Genomic DNA, 24,683 nt, shown 5'->3' with positions numbered 1-24,683 from the left:
GTGTCAGCAGTGTTCCCAATCTCATGGATTCAGCTGTCACAGCTTCTCTTTTTTCTACTAATGGCTTTACGTTGCAGAGGTAAAGAAGAAACAGGGAGAAAAGAAGTGTGTGTGCATGTGTGTCTGGCAGTTTGTGAAGGGATAAGCTTCAGCCATTAGCAGATCCTCAGACAAGCACACTCCCAGGAAGTCTCCTGTTGGGTGCTACAAGCCAATTGATCTCTCCAGTTTGAGTATGTTTGAAGAAGAAGATGGAGTGCCTGGGTGGGTGTATGTACATGTCTACACATTTATTTATGTCTGCCCAACAGCAATGATATGTAAATTTTGTGAGCTTCTCAGTGGAATTAGTGCAGCTAGGGAGAATCATCCTCTGAAGTCAAAGAAAGTGGAGTTCAGGTGGTGACAGGAGAACTGAGACCAGCAGTCTGCATGTTTAAAGGGGAGGGTGAAAATGGATGATAAAGGGAAAGAAAAGAGAGACAGACAGATGGGGTCACTAACAACAAAGAGACACTCAAATGTGAAAAATCTTTAGATGTAGTTTAGATTTCAGAGCTTAAATATCATCTGGAGATTGACAGCCATTTTCCTTGATTTTAAACAGTCAGCTCATTTCAGCAGGACCTCATTCATCCTTTTGTTGTGCCACCTTCACAACCTGGCTTTATCCGGCTCTCTCCCCGGAGCCCGTGATACAATCGATGGGTCTGGTCTGCTCCCTGGGCAGTTAGCCTTGATGGTTGACGGGAGCCGGTTCCCATACACGGCCTTGATGTATGTGTGTGTGTGTGTGTCAGCAAACTCTCAGCTGTGGGTTTGCAGGCTGATGTAATTAAATAAAGGAAAGGAAGAGAGAGCGTGCGGGACAACTGTTCTGAGGCAGAGACATTAAAAGATTAATTCTTTCAATAATATGCCCATAAAACTGCACGAGAAAACACACCACTCATTTATTTCCATTTTCCTACCTTTCAAGGTGAAGTAAACATCTCACAGCCACATTTCTAAGTAGCATGGCCACTAGCCCTTCAGTGTGTCCTCTCTGAGTGTGTTATATTCGAGATGATGCCAGCTTGATACCACTCTTTCACGGTCCATGTTCCCCGCTTGAAGCAGCAATCGGGTCACATCACTACACATCAAAGACGCAGGCTTAAGTGACTCATTAGGTGACAGAGCACTAAAAACAAACTCCTAATTTACTCGCTTTTTGAATAAAAAAGCTTCACGCTTCCCCCAGGAAAAAAAGCAAAAACAGGAACACATCTATGAAAACAAGTTGGATGTTGTCAGAAGTTTCCAGCTCCTCCCTCTTGTGCACAACACATTAATGAGACACAATGTGTTTGCACCTTGTTTATCACACTTATGTTTGACAAAACTTTGACAGCACAGTAATTCTCTTGATATTCTAACAACCTTTTGTCCTAGAAATGAAGACTTTTTTTTCCCTTCTTTGAAAAGGAACCTGCCTTAACCTACTTTTAATTTAATTCAATTTTGGAGCATTTGTTTCCAATTTCACATGTATAAAATGTGAGATTTAACAGCCTGAAATCTCCCCTTGCAGCTGTACAACATCAGCCTTTGTCACACACTATAGAAGAAGCACTAAAATGGTTAAAGCTGAAACAAAACCAGTGTGTTACCAGGTAAGGTGAAAAGATTATCTTGTGCCCAGGGGGCCTTGATGTCTCAGGGTACTTTGTGTGTTGACACATAAAGAAATCAATCAAATCAGCACACAAGCCCCAACAGGCTTATTGGATACTGACCTTTGGAATTTATGTTACGAGAGGTCACTTGTTCTCTTCAGAGTCAATGCTCCAAAATCTTAGATGACAGGACACATCTTTTAAAGACTTTGCAGATAACCGAAGCAATGACGTAACCACGCACACACACATTTGTGCTAACATCACCATCACACACAGGTGCACACAGGCAGAGACAGATGCACACTTACTGCTCACCAAACACACGCACACACACACACACCTCCACCCTCCTGCACTGACATTTGAAGGGCAGGGGCCTGCAGGGAGAGCTGGTTTTGAGAGGTTAGATGAGGTGGATGGCTGGCTGGTTGGGGGTGTGAGGTAAACAACACCTCGGAGTTCAGCGTGCATGCCTAATGTGCTCTCTCGCACTGGTGGCTCCACTGGGCAAGGCTGTCGATGACAAGCTGTCTGGAGAAGTCTACTGTTCTAGGAGCATCTCACTACCTCAGTCTCTTGCACTGTTTCTTAAGCTTTACTCTGTCCAGCTGTCCACGACACTTCCTGCTTTTGTGTCCCTGTCCTGTCAGTGTCTTTGTCTTCTCTGCTTTAAACTGTCCTGACCTCTTTTCCTATCCTCTCACATTAGATAGTCATCCAAAGGCAAGCAGACATAAAGATGAAGATCGAGCAGGAGTGTTTACTTAGCCAAAAATGTTTTGTATCATATCATCATATGAATGATGTGCTGAAAGAAAAGTTTTTTTTGAGGCTCGCACTGATTATTCTTTAGTAGTCATAGCAGCAGTCAAAAAACAGTGGGGCATTCCCTTGGTACAATTTTATGAAATGCATACTAAATGATATAATAATGGTCATTGGCAGTAATGCACACATGCAGATCAAAATACAAAGATATGTACAAATATGAATTGTACACTCTTAAGGTGTGTTCAGACTGAATGCCAAGCAAATATTATAGGCGGTGTGATTGCATACAAATTCAATGTAGAGGCTGGCACAGGTTTGCTCAAGGCAGCATGAATTTAAGCAAAAACGTGTCCGCACAAGTTGAAAATGCTGAACAAAAAAAAAAAAAAAGTGCTTCTCCCGAGGTATTGTCCTCCACCTCAAGAACATACAGATACAGGAAGAAAGAATAAAAAAAGAGCCTGGAGGAAAACAACAAAGAAACTGAGATAAGTTTTGAAACCAGTCTGAGTCAGAGCTGTAGCACACACATACTGTACAAAGGCACACTGTGCTAACACACACAGCTGATGCATTTTTAGGTAGCTACAGGTAACATTGGGACTGTGGGAGCATTTGTAGTGTTTGTAATGTATAAAAACTCCAGCAGTCCATTTTGTGCGAATGAAGCAAGGTGAAAATACACTCTGAGTTCAGTCTGAGCACACCTTTACAGCTATCTTTAAATTTGTACTAGTGGTTTTTACCCCCTGACCTGAGTTCAATAGCCTCATTTGTTCATGTCGTCCAATTGCAGCCCGTCTCTCTACTGATTGGTCTCCGAGAGGGCAGAGGTGCTAACTGATCGGTTGTAAGTTCAGTTGTAAGTAGAAGCAAAAACAGACAGTAATGAATACTGTTGTATTCGAGGAGATAAAAATCACATTGACATCATTTACTCAGGGCATACACATAGAACATTTATTGCTGCGTAGTCAGGCTTTAACCTTTGATGCCATGTTCACTGACACAAGGATTTGTCTCAGAAAGATAGCAGGATATATCTTTGAAGCTAAAACAGCCCTTGGTTGCTTCATGTTTTCCCTCCTCAACCTTTAATCTCAGGTATCCTCACACACAGACAGGACACTTCAGGAAAAGGCAATCACTTCACCTGAAGTCACAAACACACACTCTCTCTCTCATGCACACACACACAAACACACAACTGTCTTTACTATCATACATTAAGACCCAACAACATGTGATTAAACATAGTCATCAAATGATTTTGCATGATTAAAAAAGGTCAAACCCTCAGATTTTCTCACATCACCTCATTCTTTTTGAAAAACTAAAAAAAGCAAGGTAATGATCAAAACACTAGGGGATACAACAGTCTACCTCTAGAAATCAGGCTTAAAGATGAGCAAGCGTCTCCTTTTTGGATGGAGTAATTAATCAAGTGGAGAAGCTAAAATAAGCTTGCATTGAAAGATGCAAAGTTATGTTCATTGTTACAGTGTCAGCTTTTTTATATCAAACTATGGTGAGTGAAAGGGTTGCTACAACATACTGTATGTGTGAAGAGATGATGAAGAGAAGATGAGTGCATCAGGGTGCCATTTCAAGAATAAGCATACTGTATTGCAATCCCAGAACCATGCTTAAGGAATGCAATCATAATCGATATGTTGTGGCGTAACTTTCAAATTAAAGCTTTCACAGAGATGGTTTGCGCTATTCATGGGTTTTAGCATAGGAGGCGAAAAAGCAAACAAAGTTCCCCGTGTGCAGACCGGAATGTCTGTGAGCTAGAACGATCCTCATGTGCTGAGTGAATATGGCTGTTCCCATGTGTGGTCGTCCCCTGGGACTCCAACAGTTGAGGGAGAAAAAAAAAAACAAAAGAAAAAAAAAATAATCCATGAGGAACCAGTGCTCCCAAAGAGAAATGTGCTGGAGGGAACAATCACTTCAGCGAACAAAGTTTTGAAATTTTTTGCTTTGTTGTTTTATACACTGTCCACACCTTAAAAAATGTTATAAAACTGGAAGCCACTGGCCGACAAAAAAGGTCCTAGACACGTCAATGAAATCATATGGATTAAATTAGATGGGGACAAAGTAACGGCAACACTTACACGTGCCTATTCTCTTTTCTACAAAAATAGTGGAATAGAAATCACATCGTTATCACTCGACATTGACATCTTGATACACTTCTGTATACACATAAAAATCTTGATTAGATGCAATTCCATCATGCAGTCAAGGTCCCTCGCAACTCTGGTGAGTTTTTCCATTCATCTCAAATCCTTCAGCATGGTGAGAGGAGGTGATGTCAAAAGTGTGTGCTTGAAGTCTCACTTTATTAAGTAGCTGTGAACCGATTTTTGGTGCACACAAGGCTGACCCAAGCAGGCATTATTGTTTCTTCTGATGGGCTTTGTAAAGCACCCTCCAACCTATTCTCTTTCATACTCATTTCTTCACTTTGGAGTGAGTGCGAGATGCTGGAGATAGAAAGAAAAATAACCAATTCGGCGAATCATTCCATGCACGGTTATGCCTCTGCAATCTGTCAATTTCTTTTCATTTTCCGCTGCCACTCAAGAATAAGGTGACAGAGGCACAAAGCTTTGAACAGTCGATACCTATCATCTGTTTCAAAAATACAGAGGTATGGTGAAGTGATGAGAATAATTTAATTCATGCCTTGGATGCTGGAGGCAGTGCCCTCACATACAGTGAGCACCCTTTCAAACTCTTCTCCAGCTTGCCTTTTACTCTGAACCCAGCAGAAGGTCCTGTGCCAGCGTGAGTAGGACCTGTAGTTTCCGTCTGCCAGAACAGATGGACATAAGATCCTCTTTTCTGCTTGCCCAGCCAAAAAACAACAAATAAACAAAAAAAGGCCTGCCTTCTCATCTATCCAGCCTTCCTTCCACCTTAATACATTCCACCGTGTCTGAGTATCCTTCCTCTTACTTACTGCCACTGAGACATAGAGGACTCAAAACTGTCTCTGTTTGCATGTATAGCTAATTCAGTTTGGGTACATCGATTTTTGCATTTTCAACCGCAATGAACTGACAGGGAGAAAAGGAAACTACAGATGAGCAACAGCAAGACTCTTTATTTGAGTTTAAGCTCCTTTGTCTCTGCTCCAATTAACTCCCTGATATGGATGGATCTCCTGGTCTTCTAATACGAGCAGAATCATAGATTGGCCTCCTCTACTTGTACAGCCCCCAAGAGGCCCTACTTGTACAGCCCTTGATCCTTAGCTCTGCAGGCCACTTCCACGACTAAGACCACTCCCCCAGACAGTACAAAATAGGACATGGGCTTGTCGCAAACGTATAGAAAGGGGTTGGTGGGGCAAGATGAGGGCTTGGTTTTGGAATACAGGGCATCATGTGTCATCAAGCCTCTCTCTCACTGATGTGAGTAGAGAGACTGAGCGGGACAACAATGGGTTTAGATCCAAGGAATGGAGAGATACAGAAAGAGCGAACAGGTTTCATCTGTTTTTCCGACAAGGCCCTACTGTTGTCTGGCTTGAGCTCTTGCCCCACCCTTGCTCGCCATCTCCTATTTCCCTTGTTCCTTCACCTCTTCTTGTATCAACTAGTACCCCTGTCCAGGGGTTGGCCAAGAAGCCTTGGGGGTCTCTAAGTTCCAGACCCAGAATCTCCCTGCGGCCCTCCCTGCCCCGAGATGACAGCAGCATCCCCCCTTGTTCAAGGCTGCCCGTGCTGTTGCACTTCTTCACTGCTCCTCCTGGGTATACCAGCGAGCTGGGCAACAGCAGTGATGTCAGCGACAAGCTGCTCAGTGTCTCTGACAAGTGTTCACTGTTGCCTGCTTGGCTGGAGCCACAACCACCAATTGATGATCCAATGCCTATGCCCAGGTCCTCATCTGAAGGGTCAATTGAGTCATCACGGGTGTAACCTGGGCTGGTGCTACCTCGGCCACTGCTCTGGCTCCGCTGGTGGCCCCTGGTGGCCTGGAGAGTGAGGGCTGATGAAGGGCTCGGTCTTGGTCTCAGGGTCCGGACTGGGGAGGAAATGGCCGTGCTGTCTTCAGGCAGCTGAAGAGGGCACGCGAGTGGTAAGGGGGCTGTTGGCAACTCCAAGTTCTGTGGTGGAGAGATGCTGAAGCTCAGTCCTTCTTCCAGGGTGGTCTGGAGACTGCCCTCAGAGCTACCTGTAGCGAGGGATGAGTCGCTGTGCGATGGGTACTGAAGATACAAACAAGGGAGAAAGTGGAGTGGAGAAACAATGTGGAGCACATGAATCCAATTCTTTGGTTCTTCCAGAAAGTAACATGTAATGTTTTGTAATTGCTGTTATTTTAATTGCACGCACACCTTTCGTACATCTTAAATGCTGATTACAAACCGGTTTTCAAAATAAAAATAATTTCAGGTCATCACCTGTCGTAGGTGTCCAAATGTGATGCCATTTCTCACTTAAGCACAAAAATAAATCTTACTCAAGCCTCACAGCTATATATGTCGAATTTTAGTGTGTTAGTTATCTGACGTATTTTTCTGTGTGTTGCTTTGCTCCTCCTCTACCTGTGTACAGAGCATCTTGCTATGGGCTCCTGGTGAGCGTAGAGAAGCCCAGGAAGTTGGAGAGGTCAATCTAAGGTCCCTTGACAATCGTAGGCTCCTACTACGGGGAGGCGCTGTAATGGTTGCTCCTGCAGGTGTTTGGAAGAGAGGAGAAATGCCAGTGGCTCCTCCCTCTACTCCTTTGTTTCTTCCATTGTTGCTGCTGCTGGGAACACCACCTTGAGGAGGGAATACACTCTTTACATTTTTATCATAGTTTCAATTTATGTATTTCCAGTTTCCTAGTGAATATCCCTTGTAGCAGAAGGATTTTTTAATCTCAACAATGTAATCAAGCTAAAGATGATGGATATTTAATTTAAATGCATGTGTGCATTGGATATTTTATCTACACAGATGCTCTAAAATATTTCCTTCTGTTGTTGGTGTGCAGGGCAGAGTGTAGAAGCACCAAATGTGTCAAACGTAAATTTAGTAATTATTGATAAATTCCTTTGAAAATCAGCCTGATATTATAGCAAATACGCTATTTATCTGTTTTTACTCACCAGGGCTACAGTGTGGTGAGCACATATGTGGCTGGTGTGTTTGTATCTCCATCTCCTGTAGTGCAGACTCTATCTCAATGCCAGTGCTGAGGACTCTGCAAGGTTGGCCCAACCCCTGAACCTGGCTCTGCACCACAGTCAGAGTCTTGTGGCCTCCCGCACGACTCCCTCCAACTCCAGTCTCTTCAGAGCTGTGGGAGTCACTGCTGCACCTTCCCTGGAAGAGAACAGATAATCTGACATTGAAGAGCAAGTCTTTGCCAATAAATCTGCAGGACAGAATCGATTATGTGTAAACTTCATCTATAAAAGAAGATAAATTTGACATGTAGGGTAGAGGTTAAATATATGACAAAGATAAATAATGTGCTGAAATTTGCTGGAACTTGTGTGCTGAAAAGCTTAATCTATGTATTAACATAGATTAAACTCAGCCTTAACCTCTTATTTCTTCTGCAAACAGACAATGTGAGTTTAGGACTGGCATTATATTTTGTAAAGGGACATTATATTTAAGGGACAATCCCTTGACCCAGCCGGATAGAAAATGGGCACAGAAAAAGGCAGCTCCTCTGGCACTCTGTAGATATCAAACACAGCCTTTAATTCACACCATTCCTCAGGCTTTTCATTTATATGCTTGAAGTGAGAACTGATTATGAGCCGAAAGCTCGTCATTGTCATGTTAAGGTTGTAAACTGTAACAACAAATGTTTGGTTTTAAATTTGTGAAAGTGTGCAATGGCTCTGACAGTTGGAAGCATATTAAAGCAGTAGTTCAGCTTTTTGAGCGTGTGTGTTTTAATTACCATCATGTGGGGAATCATTTGGATGTGTTCTTCGTTCGTGTGTGTGTGTGTGTGTGTGTGTGTGTGTGTGGGGGGGTGTGGGGGGGTGCTTTTCTGTTTCCATTAGTGTATTGTACCTCTGCATCATTCAGTCCTAGCCCCTGAACAACCCCCTTTCAAACTGGCAGCCACCCACACCCATACAAACCTGCAACAGCCTTGGCATATATTTGTAATATCACTCACACACACACACATTAGCTTTTTCTAAGCATTTTTTTTTACCAAACAATGCTTGACAAATAAAATCCCTAACCTTAGATCCTTTCTCGCCTTCTGTCTTCCCCTCTTTCTTTTTCTTTTTCACTCTCTTTTCTCCCTCCTCTAATGAGCAGTGGTTCACAGTCATGCGTGGTGGTTGCAGGCTTATCAGGCTATCCAGAACCAAGGAGCATTACCCCATTATAGAGGAGGATATCTAGGAAGGACGGATGATAAAGGATGGTGATAAAGGAGCTTGAGGGAGTTGCAGGGAAGGTGCTCAATTACCAGTGGGGTAACACTGAGAAAGGAGAAGTACAGTAAGAAGGATGAAATTGAAAGGGGGGAGAGTGGGTGCAAAAGAGGGAGGTATGAGGGCCAACTAGGGAGAATGTAGTTTTATTCATGAGAAGGTCTGTGGTGAATGAAGACTATGGATTCTTTAAAGACAAGATAGTTACAGAGATATACAGAGAGAAAGAGATAAAGAGGCCTTTGGAGTCTAGGGTTTATATCTGATATTCACAAGAGAGCCTACAGCATCACCATGAATAAAATTTTATGGTGGTCATTCCTTTGTGCTTTCTGGAATTAATATATAAAAAAAACAAAAACATTATGAGCCTCTCCCATTGTTTGTGCTTGGCCTCTGGGGGATGAATGACAAAGTGCTGGTACACTAAGCATGCCAGGTACAAAGTAATGAGCATACTACATAAGTTAACTGCAGTGAATTTGTTGTGCAGTTGGTATTCTAGTGGTCACTGCATATCTAAAGCACAGATGAGGTCATACTGGCATGAAGCTGGATGCTGATTGGCTTTAAAGTGTACAGCCAATTAGTGATCCTGGTACTGACATTAAAGCAGGTGCTCATTCCCTATCTGTCACATTTTTTTTGCAGTTACTTACCTTTTTACTATATTCTAGTTATTACTGGGATGATCACCTGAGCAAAATCTGGGTAAAAGTTATGCAGAAGAACATTTGCGTAAACTGCACATTATTGCCACTTACCACAAAGCTCAGATTCAAATACCTTTATCAGTATAATCTGTATTCATATTGTAAAAAAACTGAAATATTATCATGCAAATCTGCAGTATCCTTGAAAGAAATGATTACCAGATTTACTCCGCAAATTACAAATAAAATGACGGCAAATTTTTAATTACACATTGTCTTCTTAGGGACAGGTCATATTCATATTATTACTGCACATTTGTGTTTTATATTTCAAGGTGTTGAAGAGATGTTTTTTTAAGCTTAGATCTTAAAAGTAACCACCCCCAAAGTAAAACTCATACAAAAGTAATTTCTTCCATCCATCATTTAGAAATGTGCGATCTGTAGCTGCAGATACCCTGCTCGTTCCTTATTTTCTGCGCTTGTTGGAAGGTTTCTGGGCATCAGCCTTTGTGTAGCACTGTGCAGCACCCAGCCAATAACAGCGAGAGGTCGCAGAACTCCATAAAAACATAACAACAAGGTTATGTTTCTGTTTCTGCATGGTCTCTCCCTCTCTCTCAGTCTGTTATTAAGAGTTGCAGGTCTGTCTGTGTGGGCTGCACAGAGACGGGCAGGAGCAGACAGACAGGATGAAGCCTGCACTTGTGTTCATGCAAAATCCAGAAGCTTGTGGCGAGGTTTGGGTGTGTTTATTTGTCTTTTAGGACACGGCCTCTGTGAAACAATCAAAACATACTGCCCTGTTCACATTCATCCCTGCTGTCTTTCTAGAGTCATTGCATAGCTCACTCAACCACTGCTGCTCTCTCTCTTTTAACTGTTAAGCTGCAGAAGAGAAAACTTTGAATTGTGTGTTTACAAGCATCAACTGAAATATTCTGCTTATGTCTTTGATCCCCTCTTCCAACCTCAATCTGCTCATACACACCTTGCGCTCTCGTGCCAGCAGCTGGTATGCAGTATGCTCGTCCAGGCTGAGGTCATCTGGCAGGGCAGGTGATGAGGACTTGTCCGACAGTTGCTCTGACTTCAGCGATGCTTGCTCAATCTCTGCCATCCTGATCTGCTGCAAAAATTTTCCTCTGTTATTCATGGCTCAAAATGGGAAGAGATAGAAAACAGGAACAGTTTCAGTCATCCTCATTGAATTAACAGAGCATGATCTCATCAGAGTTCAAAATACTCTGTGATTTAATCTAGGGTTCACAAAAAACCATGACTTCAGTATCTTACATCTTTGCGTACACAGATATTAAATTTCTAAACGATCAGCAACAATGTTTTAAAATGTCTCTCGTGATTCCTTTATTTATACAGTATCTCTCATAGGCCATTATGAGCTGTTGCACAGACACGATCGGTAAAACCTCCATTTCGATATGCTTCACCAGATGTTGACAATTCAAAGTGCAAAGTCCAAAATGCCATGGCACCTGTCTGTAAAGAGAGCAGGGTGAGAGATTTCAAGAAGTAATAACATTGCTTTGTCATCAACATTTAAACAAAGTTCTCCCAGTGCCACGAAATTGTAAGAGGCTGAATGAGAGGCGAGAAGCTGATATCCAAGCAGTGCGTGTACAATACTTTTCGTATGCATGTGCACCTCCAGTATCTGCATGTAGCGGCACCAGAACCTCATAATTCTGCCCCTACAGCTAACCGAGTATGTTTTCAAACACGAGTGTACATTAAAACTTTGTTACTGTGCGTGTGGTAATGACTGTCTCATAGTGCTTGTCATAGTCTCACATACGTATGGCAATACTGAAGAGACAGTAACAGGCAAGTGACAACAATTATTCCAAGTCTTACAGCCTCTTGTGCTCATTTGATCCAACAATGACTCCAGCTAAGTTTGTTTCATTAGGACTGCAGGTAACTCAGCCCATTTGGATACTGAATTGGTTTTAAATTGTCGCTGCACGAGCCTCCCGTGAGCTGAAGCTTCTCTGCTGACACTCCTACCCTCGCAGAACTTTATGTGCACAGTTTCAAAACATACTGCAAGCAGTGAGCTGGAGTGGAATTTCAGGGTTCTGGGAGTGCTGTGATGTGCTCAAGCAGTGTTTCTTTAAAGAGACAAAGCAATAAATAGTGGGAGAGAGAGAGAGAGAGAAGCACTGAAAAAAAGATTCTTAGAAATGGCCGAGTGAAATCCAATGGAGTGAGGCCTGTTAGCGATATTTTAACACATGCCTGTAAGGAAGGCAAAAAGATTCATAGAGAAAGATTCATCATGGGTGATATGCATCAGTAAATTACCACAGCTCAAGCCCCCAAGGAGAGTGAGAGATGGGAGGGGGGCAGAGCAATGTTACTCATTAATTCAAAGGACCACTGTTTTCTTTTTGTACTATCTTCATATCAGCCCTCAGTAGCACTACCATGTGAGAATACCATATCTGCTGACTTGCTCTATGGGATGTAAATAGCTTCAAAAAAGGTCCCTGTGAGTCATCAGTTGGTACAGTTATTGGCAGGTAATGGAAACGTCAGCCTTTTTCTTCCTGTAGTCTTGGTTTCCAGGGACAATGAAAAAATCCACAGTAATGGATACACAGTTGATTCCAAGGTAAGTGCAGATATGTCAAAGGCTTAGGCAAAAGAACCAGAAAGATCAGGAACTCAGGTAAGAGCCAACTGAAAGTATACACCACAGCCTATAAGCAGTGAGGCAAGGCATTGTTTTATTCAGTGCCGCTGCAAGGCAATGAGAGGAGATATTAGCCATGCTTACATTCTTGTGTGACTGAGCAAAATATATCTCATGGCCACATCGCATGACTCATGTTGATCAGGACCTGGTAAGCATGTGCACATCATTTACGCTAAACATATGAAACAAGAGGACTCAGATGATAATTTTCACAACAACAACCTGCTGTCCACAAGTCTTTTGTTTTTCACAACCACTTTTTGTGTCACAGTGTCGTAGCAATAATTGTTGCATTTCTGTCAAAAGTGCAAGCACAGCATACAACATCTGCACAGCACAGCAATCTAATGCTACTACTTATTGCTTCTCTTGGGGTTTTTAGAACTACTTATTTGTTGAAATTTGCCAAAGTAGAATCCATTCACATCATGCAGTATCATCATGGGTTGTTTATGGCCCAAATAATGACATTTTTAACCATAGGACACAAACTAACTAACTAACTAACTAACTAACACAAACACTGAGCTATACTGTTGATAAAAAACCGCTGAGCATAAATTTGGCATGGTTTATTCTCTGTCTTATAAGGTAGCATTCAGAACTATACATACTAAACTGAACTCTATGTAAAATAGCTCCAGAAACTCTGCTGCCTTTCAAGATGGCGCCCTTCCAAAAACGTGGAATGTGGAATGGCCATATACACTTGAGAAAGGCCTCTTAATGCTGACAGCTGAATAAATGGCAAAGGCCTTCACTGCTCCACTGAACTGTTCTCTGCAGACTCAACGCTAGTCAGTCTCAAGCTACGGATTGAGACTTATTAGGCAGTTACTTGATGAATATTTCCACTGTCACACACACTGCCCTCAGGAGTCCCGCTGTGCCTTCCTGTCCGCTAAAACACAATAACATCATGCATAACTCTCAGCAGTGAAAGACTCATCTGTCTGAAAATGCCACACACACCCACACACATTTTAACACACAAACAAAAAATATGCAAGTTTGATAGTTAAAGAACACGGGATACAGAGAAAAAAAAACAGTACAGGATCAGCTACAGTAAATAAGAGATTGATACAGTGGAGTGGGGGTCAGAGAGAAAAAAGAAGCATATAAAAGAGAGAGGAAAGATTGATGGTTTGACAGCATCTGCAGACAGGCAGAAAGCAGTACTGACAGGTGGAAAGTTGTAGAGCCCAGTTATTGCTTCTTGTGAGATGACCCGCTGCACTTTGCCGTTGTGATGGACAACACAGGACAATATGTTTGTGAGTGTGGGTCTTATACAAGATCTCCTGTGTACAAAATACTCCAAAATGCAAGCACAAGTCACAAGGAGAGTGATGTTGTGGGCATGCATGCGTGCATATCATGAATGGTTGCTTGTATATACTGCATGCACGCACTGGGCTCCATTAATCCACATTTGTGCACATTTGGAAAGTTGATATTATCTTGCGTTAATCCTGTGTTAAACGAAAGGCAGAAATTCCCTGACATACTACATAACACTAACATAACAAAATGACATACACAGTCTGTGACAGGATTTAACAGCACTTCCCACTTCAAAGTGCTTTGTCTGATGAATGAAGCCCTGAGAAAGTACATGCAAATGTGTGTTCCTGTGTGACCCTGCTGCAAATCTGCATTCATGCAATCTCATCCCAAATGAAAAAGTTGTGTGTGTGTGTCTGCATGAAGATGTGTGTGTCTTGTATATGTGAAAGTCTTTTGTAACATAGATGAGACATAGAATTACTAAACCCTCATTGTGCGTATCTGTGTGTATACATTGCCATATTGTTTGTTACCTGTATGTTTCTGTACATGTGTATACATACGTTTGCTAAGAATGTTTTCCGGCCTTTTATTTCTACCTGCACAACTCTTTGGGGCTTGCATATAGTGTCAATTTATTTCAAACCAGGACCATTTTTAGCAAGCAACTCAGAGGGTCATTAGGGGTGCAATGGACCACAAAATTTGCATGTCAGATGACGGTTTTGATTCACAGATTGGATTATTTATCAGATCACAAAAGGGAAAAATTTAAAGTTGAATGCTATAATCTGCTATAATCCTGCTATAATGTTAAACTGCAACGTTATGATACATCCACGGTCACCACTCTGTAGTCTCACCCGGTGGAACCGCCCACAGTACATCTGATTGGCTGGTTGATAACAGCCTATCAACACTGAAGGCTACTGTGCTTGTCAGGCAAAGAGAGACTAGAACTGCTCTGTGAGAGCAGATATTTCTGAAGTTGCAATGAACCCAATGATGACAAGCATGCCCAGTTTCTCAGTTACACCACTGCAAATGCCTGAAAGTCATAGGTGGTGATGGCGGAATTTCACACAATGGAGGCGAAAGCGAAGGTTTTTGAATAAGTCACACATTGCACTTCCGAGTAAAACAGTGCACATTTGCCTTCGCCATCTTGTCACTGCAGGTCTGTATAGAGATTAGGTAGTCAGCACTTTCAAAGGTGGCAGTGGCTGCAAAACTGTATTTCGCCCTGGAGGGGGGGTATATACAGATCACTGCATTTTGTTACACGCCAAAGCAAGACGTTTGCTAAACTGACAACACAGAAGTACTTCTTTATAACCAGATTTACTAGTGTGAGCTGGGAATATTCTGACGTATATATGGGCTTTAATATTTATCCTCAGTGGGTAGAGGACGTCACTAACAAATCTCATGTTGAAGAAATGTACTCATGAGACTGTGCGGTGCTGTCAATAGTCAATAGCACCCAGATGTTTTAAAAAACTGATGCCCGTGATTCTGTTTTTCTTGTACAGTTAAACAATGAATTTAACATCCGGGGTTGTTGCCCTGCGTGTATTGCATGTTATGCATGTATTCATGTCTGTTCAGGGTGGTACCTCTTGCAGGTGGCCCTTGCAGTCTTTGCAGATGGGCGGAGGAGAGGAGTAGTGGTGGAAGACAGAACCGGAGAGGTTGTCGATCATCAGCATCTCCCCCTCCAATGTATCCTTGATCAGGAGAGACACGCTGTCCAGCCACTGGCTCTCCTGGAACACATACACACATACGCACACGGACACATACACACGGGACGCAGGCCGGCAGACCAGTATTGCACGCAGGCGCAAACATGTGCACATGCGGACATGCGAGGACAAAGAACACGCAGGGAAATGCATACACCATCGTAAGCGTTATAAAAATGCTGGAGCGCACACGCAGGTATGCTTTTATAATTCTTATGTAGTGTCACACACAAATACACACAGTCACATATGTGGATAATTCACTCACACACAAGTTCAATTCCTCCATAAAACTAAAAAAAAAACAAAAAGCAACTCCAACACTTTCTCTCTGTCACATATCATGTACAAATAAACCAGAACAAACCCCCCTCTCATACTTTGTCAGCCTTTAGGGCTAAACAGTCTTTTGGAAAAAAAGCTCCCCAATAATATGACTCCAAAGCCTAATTAGCCAACTAACACATAATTTTACTATCAAAGCCTTGAGCACTGAGAGCGGTGCAATTACATTTGATATATCACCTCAATTAGGTTGTTCAATACCTTGTTGAAAAAAATTGAGATTTAAGCATTTGCTTTGTGCTCTGGGTATTATTAGGTTTAAAGCAATTTAGACTGAATCAGTCAGGTTTTTTTCTCTGACTTAAATGATCCCTCCTTGCTTGAATCTCATCTGCCAGATTGGTTTTCCCAAAGACCAATCTGGCAGAAAAAGGAAAACTACTGACAGAAAAAGGAAACTACTTTAAAAATAATTTCTGTGTCTCTTGGCAGGACACTGTATTTTCACAATGAACTGTATGCATTGTGCCTGTAGCACATTCATAACAGCCAAAATAACTGTATTACATCAGCAGATACATCCCAAAAGATGCTGCGAAACAAGGTCACTCCTCTTCAATCCCCACACAAGCCTATTTTCATAACACATTTCTACAACACCACTTAAAGGACTATACTTAGATCCGTTATGCAAACACACATTTCTGACTCATACTGTTATATTACCATCACTCATGGCTTATGTTTTGAAAATGAGGGGGTTAAGAATTCAAGAGACATGTTAACTGTACTCCCAGCAATATAAATATACCTAAATCATGCTGGTTTATGAAACAGTGTTGCAGTGACACATTTTTGGCTGCAAACCTGACTCTGCCATACCCAGCTCCTCTCTCTCTCTCACAGAAAGTCCCAAGATAGTCCATTTTTGTGTAGGTGCAGAGCTTGATATAAAAATAATGTTTGATTGACTGTGGTGGCCTATGTGCTGGCCTCCATTAATAACTGTATTAGTGGGCAACAATAGGGCCCGTCTACAGGGAACGGAGGTTGAGAGAGAGACAGGAGAGAGCTGAAATTAATTACTGCGTCTATCTGACTGTCACTGGCTTAGCTATTATCACTCCTCTCTTATTCCCTTACTTTCTCTCCCTGTGTGTGTGTCGACTTCCTACCAAGTCCCCTCCAATCCCCATGCAATATATTATTAGTGTTTCACCAAAAATAAACTTTTCACGGTACGTTACAGCACATTATGGAAAACACTACATGTAGCTACAATCTTTCTCGGGCTCTTGATATCTATGTTTATGATCAAATCTTATCTGCTCTGCACTTATCTGCTACTCAATTTTATGGATCACTAAAGTAATCTGACATCATGAAGCTCATATTACTGTTTATAAAATGACTTGTTTTGCTGGAGAAGCTACCGATAATGTCACAACATGTAGAGATTCACAAAATTTCGAAGCAACCCAGCATTAAATTTACAGACTTACATCATTTAGGCTTACACCCTTCCTCGCATGAGCTTTTTGTCAACTGGACACACTCACAAACACACACATTTCACCCTGTATCTGTACATTGAACAAATTGAATCGCACTGCCAGGTCCCTTATTGCATCACCTGAGAGACAGAGAATGAGAGATGAGGAGATCAAGGCAGAGAGAGAGAAGGAGGGACAGAAAGCGAGAGGATGCTGCCAGCTCGTTCTCCATGGTCTGCATTAAGTTCCTTTGTCAGCCAACACTAAGCTAAAAATGGCTCCAAGCAGCCAACTTTAGCTCTACAAAGGTGAGACAATTCATGGCAGCCGATGAGTCATTTTTATGTGTATTTCTGTGCGGATATCTCTGACTATCATTAGCGATTTTATAATGGAAGTATGTGTCTCTGCTGTCAGACTCTGGGTACAAATGAGAGACCATCTACTCTCACACACAGACGCAGGCAGCAATATTATCACGTAACAGAAAGATAACACGTGAGTGCACATCTGCATGCTGGCTCATGTGAGTAGTGAAAGGTTAATAAAGCTTAAAAAAATTAGAAAACAATTAAAATAGCTCATCTCTCCTTCCTGACAATGTGGGCTGTTATGACTTCAGTGAAGGATGTACACATTTTTGAAAGGTAAACTGAAAATATAAGGTCTAGTCTTGACTTTGACTTACCGAATTTATTATTTTTTTTCAATATAGTAGCTTGGTTTAATTTTGAAAAATGCCCTACATTAATCATGTGTCACCACTCAGGCAAAGCCTAAAGTCTCTTTCTTCCTTTCCTTACACCTGCCTCTTCTTTTTATTCCCTCTCTTTGTGTAAAAGTTTAACCTTTCTTGTACTCCCTTCCTTCCAACAAAATCCGTAAAAAACATAGAACAAAAGTACAAAGGAATTGTACATTGTGATTGGTAAAAATGACCAAGTATAATCAGGCAATGTGGCTGTCAGTCAATTCCAAAAAAAGAAACGGAGCAATTACTCTTTAGCGTGTCAGTACCATACCACCACTATACAGAAATTAGAGCCAGACTGTTTGCCTCTTTTGTATTCTTCCAGCTTGTGAACTGAATTTGTAATTTTCTCTGCACAGACTAATGCACTCATAGTGTGAATTGATAGGCAGCCAGAGGAAAAATAAAGGATTTTTAAAAGTAGGGATGTCTCATTTTTTACGTTATTTGCCCCAGATACTGATCCAAATTGTTTAAGATACAATATCTGCTGAGAATGTCTGTGATCTCAAATTCATTTTTCAGATCACAGACTGCAAGTGTATTTTCCTGACATAACACAGCTGCATAGTGCACACTACGCCTACATTAAAGTCGGCAGAGCAGTTGTTACAGAGATTTAAATATGTTTATATATATATTTGAAAACTGAATCATTAAAAAAAAGTTCCATAAGTTCTTACAATATAGTGTCTGTTCTCCAATAGTGTTTTGTATAATGTCCTTGGAGAAAAGAGTGTCAAAAATGTTCTGATAGTATTCAGGCAACTTGAAGGTAACAAGGAAGGCAAACATTTATTTATTTATTTTTAATTTGGTCAAAAAGCATCTTCAGTACCTTACTGGTACAAACTTTTGTTTGAGCAGAGATTGCTGACCACAGCTGAATTTGGTCTGCACTTTCTCTATGATGCGCTGCATTTTGCAGTCGTTTCACTCTTTCCAAAGATTGCAGTGAAGCATTACAAGGATAAGGAATGAAAAGATTATTAAGGATCAGATTTTTGTAAAGGTGAAACAGACCTGTGATTTAAAAAAAAAAAAAAATGTGTTTTGTCTTATCCTGATCATGCAGAATTGCTTGAGACGTCCCTGCTTGCAGACACAAACACGCACCCACACCCACGCAAACACCTCACATACAGAATAGGCCTTTCACACTATCAGGACCATAAGGATACTTGCAGTGTCTCTCTCTCTCTCTCTCTCACACACACACACAAACACACACAAACACACACAGAAATACACACACTCACTTGTGCTGGTGAGTACAGCGTCCTGCTGGAGTCACAGGAGTCAGATGCCCCAGGGTGTGCAGTGGCAGCTGCAAGTCGCATCTTCCTAACTCCTTCTCCCTTCTCTCCTCTGGCACCTCCTCTCTCCTTTCCACCTGCTGTGGCTCCAGGCCCTGATCCAGCAGCAATAGTTCCCTTGTCCATCCTTGCACCCCCACAGCTGGGGGCGCCCATGCAACAGAGGGTGCCCTGGGCCAACTCCAGCTCAATTTCTGCATCCATCTCCGCCTCCTCTTGGGCCTCCTTGTTGGAGTCGTCCAGGTGCTTCATCAGCACGGCCACCACCACATTGATGAGCACGAACTGGGCGGTGAGCACAAAGGAGACAAAGTACATGGGCGAGATAAACTGAAGGCTAGGATTGCAGGCATAGTCCACATCAGTGTTGTGGTCTGGTGGGCACTCCCGCAATGTGTCCTGGTGTCATAAGGGCAGAAGATGAGGAAGAAGGTCAGGAAAGGGTTGGTTAGAAGTAGAGGAAGAAGGGCAGTGAGAAAAAAAAAATCCACATTAAGTACATTTTAGGTAATAATAGAATGCATCTAGCTCATGTTAACAAGGCTCTTAGTATTCATGACAACTTGTATAATCATTATACACTTAACTGTTTTGCTTCTATGCAAAACAGCAGGGTTCTTTCTTCTTCTGCATTAGGCTAGTGGTTTTCTACTCTGGTTAACATGTGCACAGTGAAATTCAGTCAGAGCAGAACCAAAGTGACAAGTGTTTTCTGGAGGAGGTACACATATCTCACCCAGGCTGTGACCACACATAACAATTTTACCCTCTGAGCTGAAGCTGGTCTTTTCTGTCTAATTTGGCATGACATTTACACACTGTGCTCCTTCACACAACATCTCCTTTTTCTGTCTTCACTCGCTTTCCATCTCATTTCTTTGCATTTTTGTTGTTCTTTCTTCTTCCAAATCCCCATTTGCGCTCACTCTTGTGTGGCACTCTACCTCCCCCTTTTTGGTTTTTGATGCCTCTAGAGGGGAGAAAGCCTAATAACTGGTCAGTTCTTTTAAGTCCCATTCTCCTTCTTATTACGTTTGCTGGTGCCTCCCCCTCTCCCTACTGCTCTCCAACCTGCCTTCCTCTCCCTCTTCTCTTTTCCCAGTCATCACTGCATGACTAATTACCAATCTGCCTCGCCTCCTTCTTACTAAACCAACGCAGTTCTAGCGCTCTCATAGCCCAGGTAATAATTTGACAGCTAAAATGACAGAAATTGTAACATCTGTGGCCTGTTGCTTTGCTTCATGGCCTGCTATGATCCACACTGCCTGTATCCACTGTGTGTTTAATGGTCCACGCCCGACATGCTCTGGTATAATCTCTATTTCCCTTGAAGCCTAGGTGTGCAGAGGAGCATTCATAGCCACTGATGGTAGTAGATGTGTGTTCTGGGAAAACTGGCATTTTGTGTGCGTGTGTGTGCTATGAGGCAAAGTCACTCCCCTGCCCCTCAGTAAGGAAATCTGTGCCCCTGGTGCTGAGCAAGCACATTTCCTTTCAATCAGTAAGCATGGCTAAAGTCACTACAGTGGAAGATAGGACAGATGAGAGCACTAGGGGAGGAGTTTGTCTGTCTCTCATCTCTCCTCTGTTTTTCTTCTTTTGAAACACATATGCAAAATAAATTGTATGACGTCTTTCCTATGTCCTGTGTACTGCAGGGTAAGGTATTGTACTCTGTCTTTTGAATTCAACCTTGTACCTTCATGATGCCATTCCAGTTGTCGCCCGTGGAGACTTGAAACAAAGTAAGGAAGGCCATGCCAAAGTTCTCAAAGGTAGCGTGACGACTCATACCCTCACATGGGTAGTCTGCATTGCAAACTGAGGTTGAGAGTAAGGTGGGTGGGTGGATGAAGGAAGAATAAAAGTTATCGGGTCATAGATAACAAAGAGGTGAGGGGATAAAAGGAAAGAGAAAATGAAACAGAAGAAGAGCAGGGATAACAAAAGAAGAAGAGATTAAGGTTTGAGAAAATCAACAATAACATGCATCATTTCTGTTGCTAAGCTGCCTGGATGACTGTCCAAAGAAGCCAGCTAAGTGTAGACACAGTCTGTTATCAAATCAGTAGCAATGTGACCAAACACTCTATTTGTCTTTGAGTTTACATCCCAAGATAATCTCTGGATGGCCTTAAGAAAAGACACTTGCATTTGCCACTAATCCTTTCTCCTGCCAAGCTTCAAGAGGAGGCAATACTGCCACTGGTTACAGCTGCAATACACAAAGGAAATATGAGCGTTTGGAAGATATATCCTCCAACTTCAGTGTGGATATTCTAGGACGGTACTTATGTGTCAGTGTACAGGAGAGAGGGTTGATTCCCTAATGGCTATCTTACTATAGTTTACTATAATTTACTATAATGTAAACTACACAATCTACACTAATTAGCGCATGAAAGCTTGAAGCCTTTTACGTACACAGGACACACATTTCCATATTTTTTTAATCGCCTCACACCGATATTAATAATATGTGGTGCGTTCTTCAAAGATTTGGAACAATCCTTTAATCTCAACATTACCACAAAGGATAAATGCGACCAGTAGAATCGTTTATGTACATTACCAGATAAATGATGATGCAGACAGTGTTACATACCAAAAAGTTTGAAGTAATGAGTTGAGATCAAAGGGTAATCCATCCACTGTATAAAGAAAATCTGTCTAAAACTCCTTGAATCCTTGAATTAACTCTGAGATTCTCCTGCATGCAATTCCTTTTTGAAAGACCACAGGAAGCAGAAGGTATGGCTTCACAGGGCCCCTTTTTATCATTTATCTCATTGTATTGGCCTAAAATTTTAATTTTAATTAATCTTAATCTTTAATCTAAAATATCTACGTATGATGAAATGATTGATACACTATCACATGTCAGTGCATGTCATCCTGTCTTGACCAATGGTACCAGTGCCACTTAATACAATCACATATCACAGCCTTGGTTTCTAATGAGTCTTTGGAAGATTCTTATTTGTAAATTGCTGAAGATTGTTAATATAGATTCTCCTTCAAGATTTGTAGTTGAAATGTCTAATATTCTTAGCATTGTTGATATTTAAAGTGTACCACTACCTACTTTGTGGTATCATGACTTGTGTGCTCACCAAGTTCTCCAAAAAGCTCTACTCCTAAGGCGGCGTAGATGAAAAACAGCAGCATGAAGAGCAGACCCAGGTTACCCACCTGCAATACAACACACACACAACAACATCTTATAAACCATGTGACAGCATTCCAACATCTACAACAACAAATCAGTACAAAAAAAAATAATAATAAAAATCCTAAAATCAGCTATAGACTTGCTTAAATGTAATTCAAAAAACTATTCAAGTACCATTTTATCATTTCAGGATGAAAATTTGCATAAAAGCAGAGTTCATATTCACATTCACTGCTACTGCAACAAATTAGCAGGAAATGGGTGTGTGCTAAAAAACGTTACATGTGACTTTGACTTGTCTCTGGCACGCTGTTTCCTTTCTGTGGATACTTCTGTACATTGTCACACATCTTTCTTTGCGACCCTGATACAACTGAACCCCTGATGCTTTTGTGAATTTTCGAGTTTGGGATTTGGCTGGGTTCCCCCTCAAATCATCCCTCTGCTACAACAACTTAATGGTGATGATGAGGACGTTGCACAGTAAACACTCAGGGCAAAATCTGATCCCATTACAGGAATACAAAACCTATTCACTGTTTTTAACACTCTACTAACAACACTGCTCCATCATGAATGAGAAAATGCACTTACAGACAGTTACTACCATCACACGCCATATGTTCTAATGACAGGCTACAATCATTAGGTTATTGTAGCAGAAGCTTTGTGGTTGTTCTCTGTTCAAAGCAGGGTGTGGAGTGACTATAACAGGCTCAACTGTAGGGAAAAAAAAAATCACGCTGAAAATGAGTGTTTTGATAATAATGCTTTGTTTTGAGCGAAAGGTCTCGGTAAATAAGAGCCAAATCTAATTTCCACATCACTGCTGTGTTATGATTTTAATAATAGACCCTATTTCCAACGTCCAATGCCTGATCATAAAAATATTGGACCTAAAATTCTAGAGGATTGCTGTGATAATTTAATCACTGTATGTCATAGCAACCCTTGCCTTGAACTGGAAAATCAGTATTTTAAGTACTTGGTTATGACATGGATTTATTTCATCATTAGAGTAATACACAGTCACTGGCAAATGTATTTTTGTATCAGTGTGGGGCACTGGAAATAACTGAAACAATTTACAGACCGTGACAACAACTATAAGCAATTTTCTCACTTAAACAGAAATAAAAACTGGCCGAAAAGACATGTGCGAGGTGAAGGTACCAATGGGGGTGATGAGCATGAATTTGGAAAATTTTACGTGCCTACTACTGCAAGAAACATGTTTAACATATTAATAATCCAGGATGTTCAAGGATGCGTTTGCCTTGAAGTTTCTGAGCGGAGCAGTTGAAATGCTGTGATAAGTCATTTCCAATTTGCGGAGCTTACAAAGCAGCACATTGTTGGATCCCAGTTGAAAATACTCACGTTTTTAAGTTGCAGCTTATTCGTTCTCTGACCAGGCACAGCCATCTTTGTTATCAGAACGCACAAAGATTTGAGTGGCTGAGCAGCATCATGTGGGAAGATTTACAGCGCATGCAACTAGTGTAGGTTTCCTGTTGTTAAGGGTAGAAAATCTGCACCTCAGTCGCAGAGTCAAAATGTACTAATTTCCAATTATTTAGCAGTTGCCCAAACTTCTTTACACTCAACACTGCTCTTCCTTCCATTAGTTCCCTCATTATTTAGAGGAAATGTAGACCAACAGACGGACAGATTCCTTGCTCTATAAGTAGATTAAAATGAACTACAATGAGATTTCAGATCAATGCCATTTCTAACAGGAGACTGCATTTATTAAAACTGCATTCATTAGAATCTCTCTCTTTTACTTAAGGTTTAAATATCTTACCGTGTATTGTCCTGTCCTTTGAAATTCACCACAATGACAACTGATAAGATTCACCTGGTTAGTGCAAGCAGGTCAATTCTAAATTTAGTTAAAGAGCTGCACAAGATGGTGAAAAAAGAATAAAATCCACATCAAATCCGCATCCATATAACACAATAGAATTGTTTAACAGCATTTACATTCTAAAAATATGTAGTTTAAGTTTACTTTTGATGTAGACAAATACACCCCATTACATGCAGAAGAGCCTGATGAGTCCCTGTGGACTGAAGGTAATTGCTGTGCAAGCTTTCATTTGGAGTGCTGTAATAACTGTACATGTGACTCTTCTGGGATTTGCCAGAAGTCAGTGCTTTCCTGTCGGGTGTACTCAACTCTTCTTCCTCTTTTCCTACAGCTGAATTTTTTGCACTTCACTGTGCAGAATGATGGATGAGCAGAGTCAATATAAGGCTGTTTTCACACTCGATGTTGAAGTAAAAATCTGATTTTAAATTTCAACATACAACAGGTATGATGTGGAAATTTGAAGACTGTACTTCACAGTAAAGAAGGAGACATCTTGCGTGCAACAGCTGAACTTGTGAAATTTAACATATT

At 41.4% G+C, this 24,683-nt stretch overlaps 1 protein-coding gene across 1 annotated transcript in view; it reads right to left on the bottom strand.

Moving 5' to 3' along the window:
- Positions 1–1,241: 1,241 nt before the first annotated feature.
- Positions 1,242–24,683, bottom strand: part of cacna1ia (calcium voltage-gated channel subunit alpha1 Ia) — a 72,518-nt gene continuing 49,076 nt past the window's right edge. Inside the window, exons 29-36 of the mRNA XM_046414841.1 lie at positions 22,218–22,296; positions 20,804–20,925; positions 19,045–19,500; positions 15,128–15,277; positions 10,494–10,631; positions 7,548–7,764; positions 7,000–7,217; positions 1,242–6,660 (exon numbers count right to left, since the gene is read on the bottom strand). Of these exons, the coding sequence (XP_046270797.1) occupies positions 5,938–6,660; positions 7,000–7,217; positions 7,548–7,764; positions 10,494–10,631; positions 15,128–15,277; positions 19,045–19,500; positions 20,804–20,925; positions 22,218–22,296 (2,103 nt within the window). The 3' untranslated portion in view covers positions 1,242–5,937. The remainder of the gene's footprint in view (positions 6,661–6,999; positions 7,218–7,547; positions 7,765–10,493; positions 10,632–15,127; positions 15,278–19,044; positions 19,501–20,803; positions 20,926–22,217; positions 22,297–24,683) is intronic.

Source organism: Scatophagus argus, chromosome 16 (assembly GCF_020382885.2).
Source record: "Scatophagus argus isolate fScaArg1 chromosome 16, fScaArg1.pri, whole genome shotgun sequence".
Taxonomy (NCBI): domain Eukaryota; kingdom Metazoa; phylum Chordata; class Actinopteri; family Scatophagidae; genus Scatophagus; species Scatophagus argus.
The sequence above is the reverse complement of the archived record's forward strand: the minus strand, read 5'-3'. Positions and strand labels throughout refer to the sequence as shown.